The sequence below is a fragment of the Hydra vulgaris genome, chromosome 03, assembly GCF_038396675.1.
Source record: "Hydra vulgaris chromosome 03, alternate assembly HydraT2T_AEP".
In the NCBI taxonomy this organism is placed as follows: domain Eukaryota; kingdom Metazoa; phylum Cnidaria; class Hydrozoa; order Anthoathecata; family Hydridae; genus Hydra; species Hydra vulgaris.
This window is the reverse complement of record NC_088922.1, coordinates 42236651-42254323: the sequence shown is the minus strand read 5'-3', so window position 1 is coordinate 42254323 and position 17673 is coordinate 42236651. Positions and strand designations below refer to the sequence as shown.

Here is a 17673-nt window from a genome sequence, read left to right as displayed (position 1 = left end):
AATAAAAGTTTCTAAACTTTGTTTTCCGCCTACAGATAAAAAAATACAAAAAGCAATTCAGTCTAAATTATTCTTTCCTACTGTTTCTAAAAACACTTCAGATATAGATAAGTCTGGTACTTGTAATAAAACAGTTAAAACTGAAGTAATTATCTCAAAAGACGCCAACAACAGTGATGAAAACACTCTAACGTTTCTAATGTTTCAATAAAGATAACCTTTGCCAAGATTGACTCGATTGTTTAGAATAGCTTCGCATTAGCAGAATATTGTCAAACAAACACGTAGTAAATAGATTTCAATTACAGGTAAAAAGTGAAATATCTGTTTACAAGTCGACTCCTCATATATGAAATTTTTTTACCTATAGTGCTTTTTAATATTTTACCTGTAATGATTTTAAAAATGCATATGTTTTTGAACTACTCATATGTTTAGAGAGTTTATTTCTAACGAGAGATATCACAATCAAGTTTTTTTTTTCCAAACAGAAAATTATTTCTACTGGGTAGGATTGAAATATGAAAGTCAATGCATATAATACGAATGATCCCTGAGACCTGTCTTTGATTCCTTATATACAGATAAAACCAAAAGTTAAGTAAGTTATCTTAAATAGGTAGAGGGGGATATTTAATCTACTATCCACCCCTTCTTCCTCCACTAGCCAATATTGAATTGTATTAGGTAATTTTAAATATAGTCGGCAAATTTTGACATTTTAAAGTCGGCAAACGTAAAGAATTGAGGACCTTTTTTTTTTGTCGTTTGCGGCACTTTACCCCCCCTCCCCCCATCACTCATTTAAAAAAAAATTATTTCTTTTCGCTGTCCGCAAACTCAGATTTGGCCACACAGTTACAAATTCCTGGATCCGCGCCTGGTTTAGCAAACAAAATATATTTAGTTTTATTAGTATTCAATGAAAGTTTATTTGCTATAAATCACTCATTAAGATATATCAGTTCTGTATTTGCATAATGAAAAAAATTTTTTAGATTTGAATCTGAAAAGAAAACATTAAAGTCATCAGCAAAAATAATACAATTAAGTACTTTTGAGAACAAATAAAAATCATTTATATAAATTAAAAACAGCAAAGGTCTAAGTATTGATCCTTGCGGAACACCGCAACTTATTGATTCAAATCGTGTACATGTATTATATGGTATTCCTTGTTTACGAATTTCTAAATTGTTTACGATTTAAAAATTTTCTTGATTTTCTAAAAATGTTCTCAAACAAAGCTCAAGTTAAGCAATTCGGAGCACACAAAGTCAATGGTCACCGGCCAATAAACCCATATTTCAATTTCTGATACAATGCACCTTCTATTAAGATATGTTTAACAATTATGATTTGGGTTGTCATAACTGCAAACGATTGTGCTTGTTTATACTCTTCAACAAGATGAGACTGTCAATGTGAAATTATGCCCGGCCACGGGGAAAAAGTTAATCACATGTTCTTGGCCATGTCTTGACAATTTTTTCCTGATGAAAACTTTCCATCAGAAAAAAATTGTCAAACAAACTTTTCATCAAAAAAATTTTTTTGATGAAAAGTTTGTCTGCATTTAAATTTCAAAATCACTTACGCTACCAGGGCTAGATTTACTCTTGTAAAGGTGCCATGTGTATACGGATACAGGGTGTAACTCTAGGAAAATGTTTTGCTATTCAAAATTGCTGTACGCGAGTTTTAGCAACATTTTGGTGAAGGTAAAGTGTATTATTGAAAAAGAAAGTGGGGAAACCTATATCTGTTGAGACTAGGTCGCAATTTTCATAACAACTCACTTTTACTCATCTATACTCAACTGCTCAAGGTTTTAAGTAAAACAATACACAATAGTTGTTGAACTTCACAATCTACAACTATTGTGTATAGTAAATTATTAATGGTTGTTCGTTATTAAATAACAATATACTACTACTTAAAAATATTTTTTGAAAGTTTTAAATCAAAATTTTGCTGACAAAATAAATGTTCAGATTTGCAATATGATTTGTTTGAATTAGAAATACATTTTGGAACCATTCCAAAAACTGAAGACATTTCATTCAGCTCTTACTACAAGTACTTTAAACAACTCCATTAAGGCCTTTAATTCAACCCATATACAATTTTTTTCCTTTGTAGATTAAATATGGTGAAAATACCTGCCAGCTAGCAGGGCAAGCAAAGCTTAGAGCGATTTGTGCCATAAGTCACCAATGCTCTGCGACACTCTTGCAACATCTCTTTTTCCTAACACATTTTGTGCTTTTTGATCAGTAATGAACCTTGATTAATCAAAGTTAAATACTTGGGGAGCTTGACCACTCCTGCATCTTTTAAAGTTTTCTCATTTAAATTAAACCAGATTCTGATGGTCTCTGGATTTTCAGCGTTACTTCTTAAATTTCCTAGTTTTTCTGTTTTTCTTGATGTTATTTTTGGATTTTGCTGCTAAAAATCATGCAACCAGTCTTACTTAATCAACAATTTTTAAAAGGCATTTTAGTATTGTTTGTATTGATCTTATACCTTATTTCTGTTAAAACCCCAGCCCCAATCAGCTATTAAAAAAAGGCATTCTGACCGTTCTTATTATTATTTTGAGGTTAAAGCAGTTTTTTGTCCTTGATGAGAGTTGATTGGTAGTTCACCTTCCACTCTTCTCAAAAGAGCTTCTAATTCTATCGAACCTGAAATGCTTTGATGCATGATAATAGGCAATTATTTTTTTAATTTAAAGTTTGAAAAAATTAAAATTATGTTGCGTAACACAAAAATGTAAATTTAACTAAAAATATTTTTGTTTTTAATGTTTTGAAAAATAACTTTAAACAATATAGATATTATTAACAATAATATACTTATTACTCACACAAATCACAGCTCTAATACAATTTATTTAGATTAACGTCTAATTACTAGATATGTCTTTATACAGTAGACTTTTACTTATATCAACGGTATCCACGTCTTCGTAATTATTTGGTTTCCAGTAAGAAATTATATATTCATCAATATTTAAACATAAGAAATCTGCCATTGTATAACTTCTGTTTATTAGTGGCAGTCATACCACATGTGTCTTGATTGTTTGACATATTTTGTTTAATGACAGCATAAGCTAAAACTTCTTCAATATCTATATCTTTATTACTTTTTAGGTCAGAAAATAGTTAAATTTCTTTGTTGACAAAACTATTTCAGCAGTCTTTTAGTCTCAAATTGCCCCTTGCTTAGGGGCAATTTTTTTCATTTTGTTTCAAAGTCGTACAGTGTGGAGTTTTGCTGAGTTGGTGTTATTAAAAACACCTTGTGTTTTTCCAATCTTATGATGAAGTGTTTGCACACTGTGAAAAGGAACATGACACACAAGCATATCATAGATTAGCCTCCTAATATTTTATTTATCAATTCTAAATTCACAGTAGAATCAACGTATTTTGCAAGATTCGAATTACTATATTTTCGTTTGTAAGTTGCTTTTGTAAAATTGCTGTTTGAGAAGATAGCTGGATATCTGCTGATATTAATTGCTTTTTCAATTGAATATTTGCATTTAACTTCTAGTAAAAAATTTTTTTTACACTTTTTCACAGTTGATTATTTCCTTCACTTCTCCACAGTTGTTATTTCCTTCTGAGTAATAATCTTATAAGGTGTTCAAACCTATATGATCTTAGTTTAACATTTTCTCTCAAAGTTTTAAAATCCTCCTAATGCTTCAACATTTTTTTTTGTTAAATTCATTTGTAAATAAAAACTACGCTCATTTTGACTAATGAAACATTTAGTTGAGCGTATTTCAATTTAGACAACACTAGTTGTAAACCAAGAGATAAAGAAAATATTTAAAAAATAGATGAAGATATTTGGAAAGGGAAATAGCACATGATTTAGTAGAATTATTTGGTTCAATAGGTGTTAAACAAAGCAGTGATCATGTAAGAAAGAGTTAAACATAGAGAGAAATAGGCCTATCAACAGTTGCAATTTCAGGTACAATTGTTGAAAAAACTGATTCAAAAAAAACTTCTAAGCAAGTTCTTTAAAACTTGCTTATATCCCTTAGTACTGTTTTTTATATTTATTGATTCTGCTAACTTTTAAATTTCAAGTTTGCTTTTTACTTGTTTGAAGGCCAAATCTTTTATAAATAATTCCTTGTGAAAAGATTTTAACACTTAAATTTGTAATTACCAAGCCTAACTTTCTCTGTTATTTTTTTATAAAGTTTAAATTTTTAATGAAAGTTTTCTTTATTTAGAATAATAAATAAAAAAGTTTCGCCAAATAAAACCATCAACTTTGATTGAACATAAATTCATTTAAACATAAAAATCAAAGTTCTAATGCAGGATTTTACCCAAATGAACTAAAAAATGCACACAAAAAAAAAGCAGCACAAAATTAATATTATTATGTGGATTACCATATACCCTAGTTAAATCTCTCGACCATTTATTGTTCCTGTGAATTTACCGAACAGTAACAGAATTACAAAACCTCTGTCTCAAAATTATCTCTATCTCTCAATTCTTAAAAGCTACATGTATAAAAACAATTTAAAAGCTAAAAATGTAGACCAACAATCAATTTTTGTATAAGAAAAGCTAATAAAAACTTGTACAGCATACGTACGAACAGTAACACTAGTAGTAAAAATAATAATAATAGTAGTAATAGTAATAAAAACTTGTACAGCATACGCACGAACAGTAACAAAGTAGTAAAAATAGTTTGAGCATGCGCTAACTATACAACATACTGCAATAGGTTGTAATGATAACATAGTATTATTTCAGTCCCAACAATAAAAAAAAATAAATATGTTGCTTATTATTCTGTTATAATTTTTTGATCGTTAAACTTTTTTTTCTATTATTTTTTTATCAAATTGGTTTATTTTGTGCTAAACTTTTGTCACCACGGGTAATAGCCAAGCCTGCACACATACATTGTGCCAACGTATGTAAAACCATCGCGAATATCGGCTGTTTTTTCCGATGCTAATCCAACGTTGATCTAATATCATATTTTTAACAATAATATATAAAAGGCTTAATACCGACGCAACTAAAAATAGCTTGCAGAAACACCTTGGGCCAACGTATGTAAAACCATCGTAAAACTTGTTTGTTTTTACGATCTAAACCCAACGTTGATCCAATGTAAGTAACCCAACGTTGAATCAATGCATATGAATTAAGGTTGACCCAATGTATATAACCCAACATTGATTCAATATATATAAACCAACGTTGATATAATGTATACAACTTAACATAAGTCCTTACGATTTTATCACAAAGCACCGCGGAAGAGCTTTTGAAAGGAAGTTCACGTCTCCTTCCTTACCAGTGTTATAAAACTTGCCAAGATGTGGCGTTAAACCACGGATCTCTAGCTTTTGAGGCAAGCGCGCTAACCATTGCACTACGGCTGCTCTAAGAGAAAGAAAAAAAAAAAAAAAAAAAATATAGAGTCAAATTTAAAAAAATAATAACAAAATCTAATTCCAATAAACATTAAATGCAAAATTGAGCCAACGTAAAATACAATCCTGTGCCAACTAAAAAATACAATGTCACAAGTTTAGGTTAACTAGCAACAAATTATTTTACAAAATTATTTTATATTAGGAGAAGCTGCGGTAAAATGGAGTATTGGGGTAAAATGGGTTTTTGCAAATACACCCTTTAAAGAGCTTCAAAAACTATTGCAATTGATTGGATTTGAAGTAACATGATACAAGACAACGCCATCTTGAGCTATAATCCACTCTTCATGCAGCGTTATTGTTACAAGGCAAATACAAATTTTCATTAAATATTTTTAACTTACAACTTAAGAAACTGGTACTTAACAATAAAAGCTTAGAATTACATCTTCTATTGCGTCTGAATAAAATCTTATTGACGACAAATGGGGCCTTGAATTTAACAATAAAATCAATCTAGTTTTGATTATAATGCATTTTAAGGTGCCGCACTACAATGGGTTAAAATGAGGTAGTTTCAATGAGGAAGAATTGAGTTCTTCCAAATTTCGATCAGACTTTGTAATTATTTTAAATAATGTAATTATACACGTATAATGCTTTTAGCTTATTTGTAATTTTATTCAATTAAATGGGCAAATAGACCTATAATATTATAGAAGCTTTCACATATAGCATATACACCTAGTACCCTACTAGCTAGTACTACTACTAGCATATTATTTTAGACTTAAGACTTGCTATAAATTATATTTAACCTATAAATTGTTATAGATTTTAGGCTGTGGCTATAACTTGCTATAATATTATGTCTACATTATTCATTATTATATAAATACCCCATTTTCCCCCAAGCATGGGGCAAAATGGGTATTTGTGTACTTTTTAAAAAGTTTAGATTCTATGATATTTTTGGTTTGTTTCAATGTGGTTGATGTTCTCTTTTATTTTCAAGTAAATTTGTATTGATTTTGAAAATTTATGTTACTTTAGAAGGACTTTCACCTTAAGTATCCCGTTTTACTTCAGTTTCCGTTACAAATATTTCAATTGAAGTTTGCAATACTCCTGCTATATAGATACATCAAATTTATAGTTATATCAAATTTATCAATTTCCTAATTTTTCTGCACTATTGGGCTTTGAATACCAAAAATTCATCCGAATATTAAGTTAGTAAAATAACCTTTTTCACATGATGGTTTTTCAACAAAACCATCATTTAAAGAATGGGTTTAATATTTTTATAACTTGGAATTAAAATATTTTATAAAATAATAATTTACAATATGTTACAATATTTTATAATATCTTAAATAAAAAAATTGTATTCAAAATTAATTTATTAGATCATTGTTTGAAACTATTTTTGAGATAAAAACTTCTCCAGAATATTTCTTACTTCGATAGATTTATAATAAAAATCTTTTGTGAATTCGTTTAACAAATCAACATTTATAATTTCTCCTAAAGAGTTTTTTAATTTTTCAGTATTGAATTGTAAAGACAATTCACAAAACGGTCTTGATAACTGCAATTCATTTCCAAAAAAAGAATGTCCATATGAAATATAAGCGTCAATTGATCCGTTTGACATTACTTTACTTAGTTCAACGTGTCTTACGCCATTAACAAACGTTTTTCCACCAAACAAAGTTAACCTAGGTTTTCCATCTTTGAGGCTAATCGGAAGTGTACGAACCCCATTAATAGTAGGGTACACAGCATTATAAAGCTCAGAGTCCGCTTTAATTGGATCTTGAGATACAATTGTAAACCGGATATCTGGATTTGTTTGTATTTGCTCTAAAAATGTTTGTCTTTTGCATGAAATAAATGTGGCATGAATCCAATGTAAAGGCCGCTCTGCTATTTCCAATACTTCAAGTCTGTCACTTAGTTTCATAACTACTTCATAACTGGAACTCGGATTTAAAGAAACTTTCCAAGGAGAAAATAATCGCAAAGACGAAGATTGCTTTTGATATCCACATTCCAAAAGAACTTTTTCGTAAACTGTCAGAAGTTTCCGTTTCGCACTTTCATCGCTGGTATTGCACTGGAGCAAACTAGGGGTAAAAGCTGATGGAATTCCAGTACACCTTTGCTTTTTTTTTTTTTTTACTCTCATTGCAATTTCAGAAAATGTAGTCGTTCCGGTTGCAGGTTTTAAATTTATCATTTGAAATCTTTAAAAATATATATATATATTGTTTCATAATGAAAAAGCTGTTATACAGAATGTCATTATTAGAATCTAAGTATAAACAGTAAGATACCTCCACATTTGAACTGTAAGGTACCTCAACCGTTGAACAGTAAGATATCTCCACCGTTAAACAGTAAGATATCTCTACCGATGAACAGTTAGGTTACCTCCACCGTTGAACAGTAAGATACCTCCACCGTTGAACAGTAAGATACCTCCACCGTTGAACAGTAAGATACCTACACTATTGTGTAATAGTATGTTTAATAGTTTGAGTAGTATTTTTATATTATTAAATAGTGTAAATTGTTTATTATCAAAAAGTGTAATATTTTGGGCGTCATGTCAAACCGCAAATTTAGTTATTTACTTACGAACTTGCGTCAGTACAAACTAGTTTTACATAGTCAAAAAAAGCAATTTAACGTAAGAGCGAACTTGTCCTAAAACTTGCATCAAATAGCAGAAACTGTCCTAAAACTTGCATCAAGCACAAACTACCGTGCGCAGAAAATCTTTAAAAACACTAGCATAAGTGCAAATTAGTTATGTAAACTTAGTTAAGGTGCTCCCCCCACCTTCTTTAATTTTTTAATAACAATACATTTTTAAAATGTCAATGAACCCTACTATTGTTATCAACTAGTTCCATTCCGTCCGCTGTACTATTTAATAATTGTAATTAAATAAATATTAAATGCTATCGGAATAATTAAATGCAGGGTCAATGCAGTATTTTATGATGCTTGAGATCGCTAACTTCCAGACATGGATCAAACTTAAAACATTTATAAGTTTATCCTTATATCAAATAAGGATGCTTTGCACTAAACCCTAAAATTTTGGCCACAACTGCCCCAAACGTGAGAGCAGCAGCTTGATCAAATATACCTTTCACTGTTCTTAACTAAATTTATATTAATCGGTAAATTTTATATTTCATACAATAATCTCTTAGCGTTCAAAAATTATGATTTAATAAAATTTGTAACCCCTTAAAATTGAGGGGTTACAAATTTTATAAGGTCATAACATAATATAAACAAACATCAAAAAATGCTGCATCCATCCCTCAATTGAATCATTATTCGTAGTAGAGATTTTGATTGGATGCTTTTAAGGTTTCTACCTGGGTAAATCTGCACGAGCACAGGCTGACCTAAGTGTTAAATATTTGTACCTATGCTAACTCGTATTTTACTTGCGTAAATGCGAACTTGCATGAACAAAAATCTGCGTAAGTGCTAGCTTGTTGCAGAAATTTATCAGAGCGTGAATCTGTATAATTACACCGAGCTGTTTTGCAAGACTGGAGACTTAGACGCTAATTTACGTAAACGTAAACTGCAAAGCTAAATACTAAGAACTTCGCCAATTTAGGATGAGAACGGTGATATTTATTAAAAGTAATAAGTATAAAGTGTTAGCTTAAAAATTTGATATAAATTTTTCGAATTTAAACTAAATCTTTCAAAAGCATAGTTTTAAGTGATCTAGCACAAAAATAAAATTCTATTTAAAAAGGAAAAAAAATTATTATAGTTGATTAAATTGTAATTTTTTACGTTCCCTTTGTTAAATTGAATAATTTTATTTTGCAATTTTTGTTAGTACCTAATAATAATTTCACTTACAACTACATTTTCAAAAGTAAAAATACAAACTAAAAAACAACAAACGTAAAAATAAAAACTAAAAAACAAAATCATGAAGAGGCGGAGAAGAATTTTGGATAATTTTAAATACGAATCAATGACGGAGATCAGATGACTTTGAATAAGAATCAATAATAAAGATCGGATGATCTTGAATTGCTCGAAAGCTAATTTGAAAACGCGTTTATGTATGTATGTATGTACGTACGTATGTATGTATGTATGTATGTATGTATGTATGTATGTATGTATGTATGTATGTATGTATGTATGGATGAATGTATGTATCAACCTTTTTTGCGGATCAGGACTGAGTATCTTTATTGAGATATAACCAAAAGGAAGATTACCTCCAAGGTTTACGAGCACTCCTCTCCTTACCCACAATTAAAAAGGGAATTTTATAGCAAGGTTCTATACCAGAGTTTTTATAAACAATTTAAAAATGTATTCGACAAAAACACCCCAACACACTCCGTTCGGGGCCGCCCTGATACTATTATAAAAAGAATTCTTTAAGATTGATTACTTCCGTTTTTTTATAAAAAAAATTTTTAAAAGGGGGATTCAATGTAATTATTTTTTTAGCTCACTTATTTTTATAGTTTTTTAGGAAAAACTTATTTTCGTGCCTGCATTTAGAAATCAATTCCGATTTTTTGTTTAATAAACATTCTTGGTTTGCATATGTAATTATTTCAAATTTTTCTTGTAGGCATAGAATGCATTTTTTGGAAATATTGTTATATGCAAGTGCTGTTTTTAGAATGGACAAATTCAGTATAAAATCATTAATACTTTTATCTTTTAATTCCCATATGTATTTTGACAGCATTTTGAATACTTTTTCTTTTTAAAGGATTGCTTATAAGAGGACTTAAAGTAGTAATGCAGTAAAAAGTTTAATAGAAAAAAATACAGATCATACGAAATAACAGATTGCATGTCAAAATTATATCAAAAAGTTAATTGTCAAGACTTAAATTATGAAGTTTCCGGACGATCTCTTGAAAATGAATTCGGATGGCCAAGTCAATAGTAAAAAAAAACAACACTAAACTGTAAAACGTTCTCACTGATAAAAAATACACATATAGTTAGAGCAACTAATGAACTTAAGAACTAATCGTGATGTGAATGTTGACATTAAACTTAAGAACTATTCATGACGTGAATGTTGACGTTAAACCTAAGAACTATTCACGATGTGAATGTTGACGTTGAACTTAAGAACTATTTATGATGTGAATGTTGATATTGAAGAAAAGTCAACTCGTAAAGCATAAAACCGAGCAACGTTTTTATTATATTCTATAAATGATCTGACAGTCAACGCATTAAAAGTGTGTTTGCCGAGCCTATTAACAATATTTGGCTGAACAAACATACTAACAATTGTTAACTCAGTGTAGAAATGAAGCTGTAAATGAGCGTTGACAGTTAAATCAGGAAAAATCCATTACGAGCGAATTATTCTTTAAAGAAATCCAATTCAAAATATATTTTATGAACTAGCAAAAAAATAAACGAGATTAAATCATAACAAAATTGCGTTTTAGGCTACATTACATATTATATAAGAGTCAATTAAATACAATGCATTTTAAATGTTGTGAGTTAATGTTATTAGTTTTGCCGCTTTTCTTCTCCACTATTTTTAACTTTTAATGTTTGTGGTTTTGTAATAAGTTTTTTATTTTTGTTACTTTTGGTGATTTGTAAAATTTAATTATTATCCCATTTTTAATTATAATGTGATGTCCATTAAGTTGATGTGCCCTCAGGTGACGTGCACTAAGGTGATTTACGACTATAACTTTTCTTAGGTAATAAATTTACTGATTCGTATAATTTATGATCGTAGAGACTTAGAATTGATGGTTATGGAGACTTGAAAATTATGATGGTAGATACTCGGAATTTATTGGTCGTAGAGACTCGGAATTTATTGATCACAGAGACTCAAAATTTACAACTACATCTACAACTATAGTAAGTAAATAAGCTAATATTATGTAATAATAATAATGATAATAGTAATAATAATAACAATAATAATAGTAATAGTAACAATAACAAAAATAATAGTAGTAATAATAGTAATAATAACAATTATTAATATTATAGTATATGGTGTATATATGAATAAGTAATATAAGTAATATAAACACGTAATGCGAACATTTTGCTAGCTTATCGCTAAGTTTTCTTGTTAGTGATCCTCGTTGCCAGATCGCTGTCTTTATCATTACGAGTTGTCGCTAGCTAGTTGCTAGAAAATTTCCACCGAGTGGGTACAAAGAATTATTCTCTTATTAAATGCTGTTTGGACATGCATTTCAATATTGCACTTCCAAACAATATGCATACATATATGCTAAATACATGTAGTTTACAAAATATTTTAAATAAATCAAGAATATTAATTATTAACCATTAACTTAATGAAAATATAAAAGAACATTTTAAACCTAAGAGACTTTTTGCAAAGGTTTGTCAAGATAGTTCCAAACTAAGATTTCACCTAGCGCTTATAAAGAGTTACATTTTATTATAAAAACCAAGTTCAAAATTGATATTTAAATAAAATTCCCACGTTGGTAGGCCGACTAGTTTGTATTTACACAAGATCTTATAAAAAATTAATTATTGATCAGTAACCCCAAAGTTCTTAACTCAAGTGAATAGCAAATATTACTACTTTAAATTGTAAATTTAACGTAGGTAATTCAACTAACAACAACTTAACCATATATATATAAATACAAACAACTTGGAGGAAATAACAGAGAAAAACAAAAAACAATTTGGAGAAATAAAAAATGTAGAAAAACAATAAAATAGCAACTTCTGAAAAAAAAAGTGAAAATTATTTTAGTTCTATGTTATGTCTATCTATGTTATGGAGATTTATTTTAGTTCTATGTTATGTCTAACTATCTTATGGAGAATTATTTTAGTTCTATGTTATGGAGAATTTTGTGCTCTATCTAATGACATAAAAGTAAAAAAAAATTCAATTAATACTTTTTGTATCAAACTCAAAAGTTTGAGCTTATTATTTTTTTTTAATTTTATTATAATACCGACGTAAAAATGTTAATACCGACGTAAAAATCTTGGAAATAAAATGAAATAACATTAAAGTAATAAGATATATTTGTAGTCAAAGTTACGCTGATTAAGAATCCTTTTTCTGAAATGAATTAGTTATTTCCTAAAAAAAGTTTTTCTTCAGTTAAAATATTTTCGGGTAAAACTGAACACTAATTATTTTGACACTTAGCTATTATTTGCATCTAAATAATTAATTAATATTTTAACTCTATTAATAACTCTATTAATATCTTTTTCTATTATTACTATTTCTTATTCTTTACTATAATTTACTTATAACATCTTCCTGTGCAAATCTAAGTTAATTTAAATCAATTAACAAAATCAAAATCAATTCAAAACGCCAAAACATCGAAAAAAAAAAAAAAAAAACACTCTACAGAGCAAATACGTATGGCGGTTGGAAAAACAAATAGTTGCGAAATAAGTTTAAGCAAGGCATCTTAAATATAAAATATTCCAAAAAGTACCCTGTCAGTACAGCAGGTCTGGTACTGGTAGCAGACCTGCTGTACTGGCGGCAGGTCTGGTACAGCAACAACTCTAAGTAGTGCGGTTGAATTAATATTGGTCGAATTAGTGGCAAAATTATCAAATTGGGAATTTAGTAGAACGTAAAGCCAAGCCATAGATATTGTTACCGGTTTTTTAAAAGCTACAAATCAATCCAGTTTATTTAAAAATGACCAACATGGAAAAGACTGGCATTATCATTTTATTAACAGATGGAGACACAAATTAAGCATTAGAGCTGCAAGCAAAATACCAGCACTGAGAGCAGCATCTTGCACTAAAAAAATCGTAGCAAAATATTTCTAAACAGCAATTTCTTGAAGCAAATTATAATGAAAATAGTTTGTGCGATTTATAAAATTTCAACAAAGTTGGGTTTTCTGGTGACCAAGACAGGCAATCAATAATTTGCAATAATAATAATAAAAAAATAAATTATACAGTTGGTAATCGCATCAATGCAGCTGGGACCACAATTCCACCATTTATAATATTTAAGTCGAAACAGCGTCTATACAGCAGTTGCGTTTAGGTGGCTCGTCAAACGCTAAATATATAACTTCACCGCCAAAATGAATAGAAAATAAACAATTTATGCAATGGCTAAATAAATTATTTATACCAACAATTAAAAAATTCACACATGTTTGTATTGAATAGTCATAACACACATGTTACATCAAGTTGCATCAACGTGCATTGAGAATAATATCAAGTTACCAGCTGTTGTTTACCAGCTCACTCCTCCCAGATACTCCAACCAATAGATGTAAGAGTATATTATCATGTCAGAAAGGTTTGGCAAAAACTATTCAAGCAGCATCATGAAAGCTCATTATGCCGGAATTTATAAAATAAAAGTTTTGTTCAGCTTCAAGTCAAACTTTTTAAAAATGGTGAAGTATTTACACAATTACAATTAATTGGAGAATTTCAAAATACTGGTTTATTTCCAATTGATATAAACAAAATTACAAATTGTTAAAATATTTGAACTACCACAAACTCAACCTACACAAGCTCAACTTATACAAACTCAATCTAATAAAAATCTTAACACTAAAACTACTGCAACTCAAAAACTACGAGTTCTAGGTATGTGAAATTTGCCGTAGAGTTAGCACACCCTGTCAATCAACACAGCACCATTTTCAACTTATTGAAACACCAATTTTTCCAGTGACACCAGCAATACATGCATTCAATTAAGAAGTTATTGGACTTAAATATCTTTAAAAGAACATTTTTAAATCCAAAACATCAATCCAAAAAAACCAAAATATTGATATAAAAAAAGTGAAATGTGAATGCGTAAATGAAGCCGAAATTCTAGAAAGACTACAAAAAGCTGAAGAATTAAAAAAAAAAATTAAAGTCAAACTTGACTTTAATGTTGATGATAAAGTTGAGTTACAACCCTCAAAGAAGTAAAAAACAAACACTTCGGGACAGCAAAAAAAAAATGCAAAAAATGCCGAAAATTGTTGAATGAAAATAAAGAAAATGAAAATTGTAAATGATTTACATGTAAAAGTACAAGCTGAAAAAAAGAACCAAAAAAAATATAAAACTGGTGAAGAATTTTATTGTACAAAAAAATTTCAAAGTTTTTATGTTTGTCAAGATTCATGTTTTGATATCATAGGGTTGAAACATCAGCCTCATCAATCTCAATGAGTTGAATATTTATACATATACAATATAAGTTGAAATGTATTAAACATATAAAACTTATACCTTTTATTGCTGCTTGATGAATTGTAATCTACCCTGTTCCATTTTTTACGATTAATGCAACCTCTTTCAATAGATCGATTGATTTCACTCATTTTTAAACAAGTTGTAGAGTCAGGCAATTGTTTACAGAGATCAATTAAATAAAAACAACCATATCGTACAGTTGCATCAATAGGAATACTTTTTGTATGTGGAAACTTTGACATCTGCACAATAATACAAGTTTGGAATCTTGTAAACTCTTCATCCAACCACGAAGGTAATGGATCCAAGTCTGTTTCTACATACAAAGAATCTTTTCTATTGGATGTATGTAATAGTTCAAATGCACCTAAACTTGCTTCAAATTTTAAAATTGGATTATAGGTCAGTGTTTTTCCTTCAACAATTAATAATGATGAACCCTCCATAAAATATTTTGACTTTTTTTTAAGTAACACGCCTAAAACTAAAGCTTTGTTTGTATGAATAAGATCACGTATTTCTGAACGAAGAAGATTGATAGATAAACTGGAACCCACAGCAGTAACCAAAAGATTTTTTGTCCCTTCTTTTGGAGTTATAGAAACAACTGCACCAGTTAGTTTTGAAAGCCGACTTGAATGAAAGGAGCAAGCCTGTGTCATTGCATAGGACACAGAAAGTGGCAATTTAATTGAATACTCTATTAAATTCATTTTTGATTTCAAAGCATGTAAGAACAACTCATTAATATTTTTTGTTGCTGATACTGAGTGAAATGCACTCTGTGCAAAAATTGATATTTTTTCAGTTACTTTGGAATCAATTGTAACTTCTGGAATATTAGGTGCTGGCCAATAAAATACCATATTACCTCTCAAATTTGCAGCTTTTCGAAAGAAAGTGTGCAACATAAATCCTAGTTTATGTTTATCTCTTTTTTTAAGTTTGTCTAAGCAGCTATAAAGATATGAAATTGAACTATACCGATTATTTTCAACAAACAAGTTTTCGTATTTATCTGTATTCATTAAACCAATAATAAGGGAGTAAAATTCAGCTGTATCCATGACTCCAGTAGAATTTATAGCACTTTTTACTAAACCAACAACCCTTGCCCAGCTCACTAATATCCAAAATAAAGGTAAATACAAACAATTACTTTGATAAAGAAAATGAATATACTGTGTTTTAAGTTTACCAATCAAGTTCATCGAAATGTCACAACTGACTGCACTGTCTTCGTCACCTATCACACATTTAATAATTGGAATTTTAGCATCTAAAACTTCTCTTTTGGAAGATACCACTGAATCTAATGCTCGCGAAATCACAAACTGTAAAATATGTTTTTCTTTTTCATCATTAGAAAAGTCATTCATGTGTAGTCTCATTTGTATAGGGAATATGTTACTTGAAAAAACACACTGCTCAGCAAATATACATATATCGACATCTGATTCAGGTTCACACACATAAATTGATGTTGAGCCATATGTAGATACTCTAAATGCCCTGTCAACTTCAAACTCCTTTTTTACAAACCTAAACAAAATTCAGTATGGTTAAATAGTTATCTTGTGAGCTTATTACTATTGGTAATAAAAAAAACCTAGTCAAACATGAAAACAACCGATCCAAAAAAATCTGTTTAATATTAAAGTAACAGGTCACTTGATTTGACATTTAAAAAATTTTAATAACAATAATAACAAAATTGTTGTTGTGATTAATAATTGCATCTCCTATTCATATATTATTTTAATTAAAATTATTGGCAAAATACCAAAAACACGAAAAGTTTCATTAAGTAAAGTGTAAGAATAAAGTGCAGAAATAGGGTCAAGGACATCGAAGTACATATATCAAAGCAAATGGCAGTACATACATTGAGGTAGATACATCGAGGCAAAGAGCAGTACGTTTATTAAGTAAAAAGGGTTTCAGTACATATATTGATTGATTTAGGGAGAACATTTGAAGAAGTGATGCTACTTAAGGTGTCAGTTGGGGAAGCAATGCGGTTAAGATTAAGAGAAACTTTCATTTTACTGTTGAAAATTTCCACATATATTTGCAGAATACAAACAGAGTTGTTTTTTGTTTATTTTTCTATTTGAAACTCTCTCACAACAATAGATAAATAAAACACTGATACAATATAGCCCTTGTATAATAATATACAGATTTTTTATAGTGAAGCTACACTGACAAATAAGTCTAGATGTTAACGCTATATTTCTATTAAATAACTATTTAGTTTTTTCACACAAAAGTTTTAATAAATACTGATTTAGTTTTTAAAAAAAAATATATTCTGAAGACTGAAAATAATGATATTTATATTTATTTTTTTGGTTTTTTTAAATTGTAAAACCGGGTAACTGGTAAACATGTAAACCGGGTAACCGGTTATCATATTTACCGGGCAACCGGTTTACACCAGTTTTTTATTATAAAAAGGATCTTTTATGATTTCTGTATAAATTCACTGTAGTCTACAGAATTTATATACTAATATTAGATCTGTAAACAAAAGAAAACACATAAAATGTCTATGAATACAAAATTTAGCAAAATCATCTTTTTTTTCAACAATAAATATGCAGTTTTTTAGCATTAAAAATCATGTTTTTTAATAAAATAATATTTAAGAAAGACATTAGTCTTTCTAAATATGACAACTTTAGTATCTGACAGATCAATTTTTGTAGAAGAACATAATTTTTTAAAGAAATTACTGGCAATTAAAAAAACTGTTAATGTAGGTTGGATTGATGCCAGAGCATTTAATGAGTTTTGAACAGTTGTCAATTTTGTTTTAGTTACACTTAACATTTTTAATTTGTTTTGAAAGGGTGATACAAAACTGTGTTTGTTTGCTTTTTCACATACTTCTGCAACCTGCAAAACTTCAGATATTGATTACTGCATTTGCTGCGCTAAAAAGGTGTTTATGATGCTGCTGCAATCAACTCGACTTG

At 29.1% G+C, this 17673-nt stretch overlaps 1 protein-coding gene across 8 annotated transcripts in view; it reads right to left on the bottom strand.

Annotated features, from left to right (window-relative positions):
• Window positions 1-4510: 4510 nt before the first annotated feature.
• Window positions 4511-17673, bottom strand: part of LOC105846402 (uncharacterized) — a 39480-nt gene continuing 26317 nt past the window's right edge. For 3 of the 8 annotated variants that reach the window (XM_065793275.1, XM_065793273.1, XM_065793274.1), the window contains 2 exons: window positions 14729-16234; window positions 6793-7686 (listed from right to left, as the gene is read on the bottom strand). In XM_065793275.1, coding sequence (XP_065649347.1) covers window positions 6861-7686; window positions 14729-16234 — 2332 coding nt within the window. In that variant the 3' untranslated portion in view covers window positions 6793-6860. Of the gene's footprint in view, window positions 5445-6792; window positions 7687-10914; window positions 11349-14728; window positions 16235-17673 lie in introns of those variants that run through there. The other 5 variants (XM_065793280.1, XM_065793278.1, XM_065793279.1 and 2 more) reach the window with 3 other exon arrangements.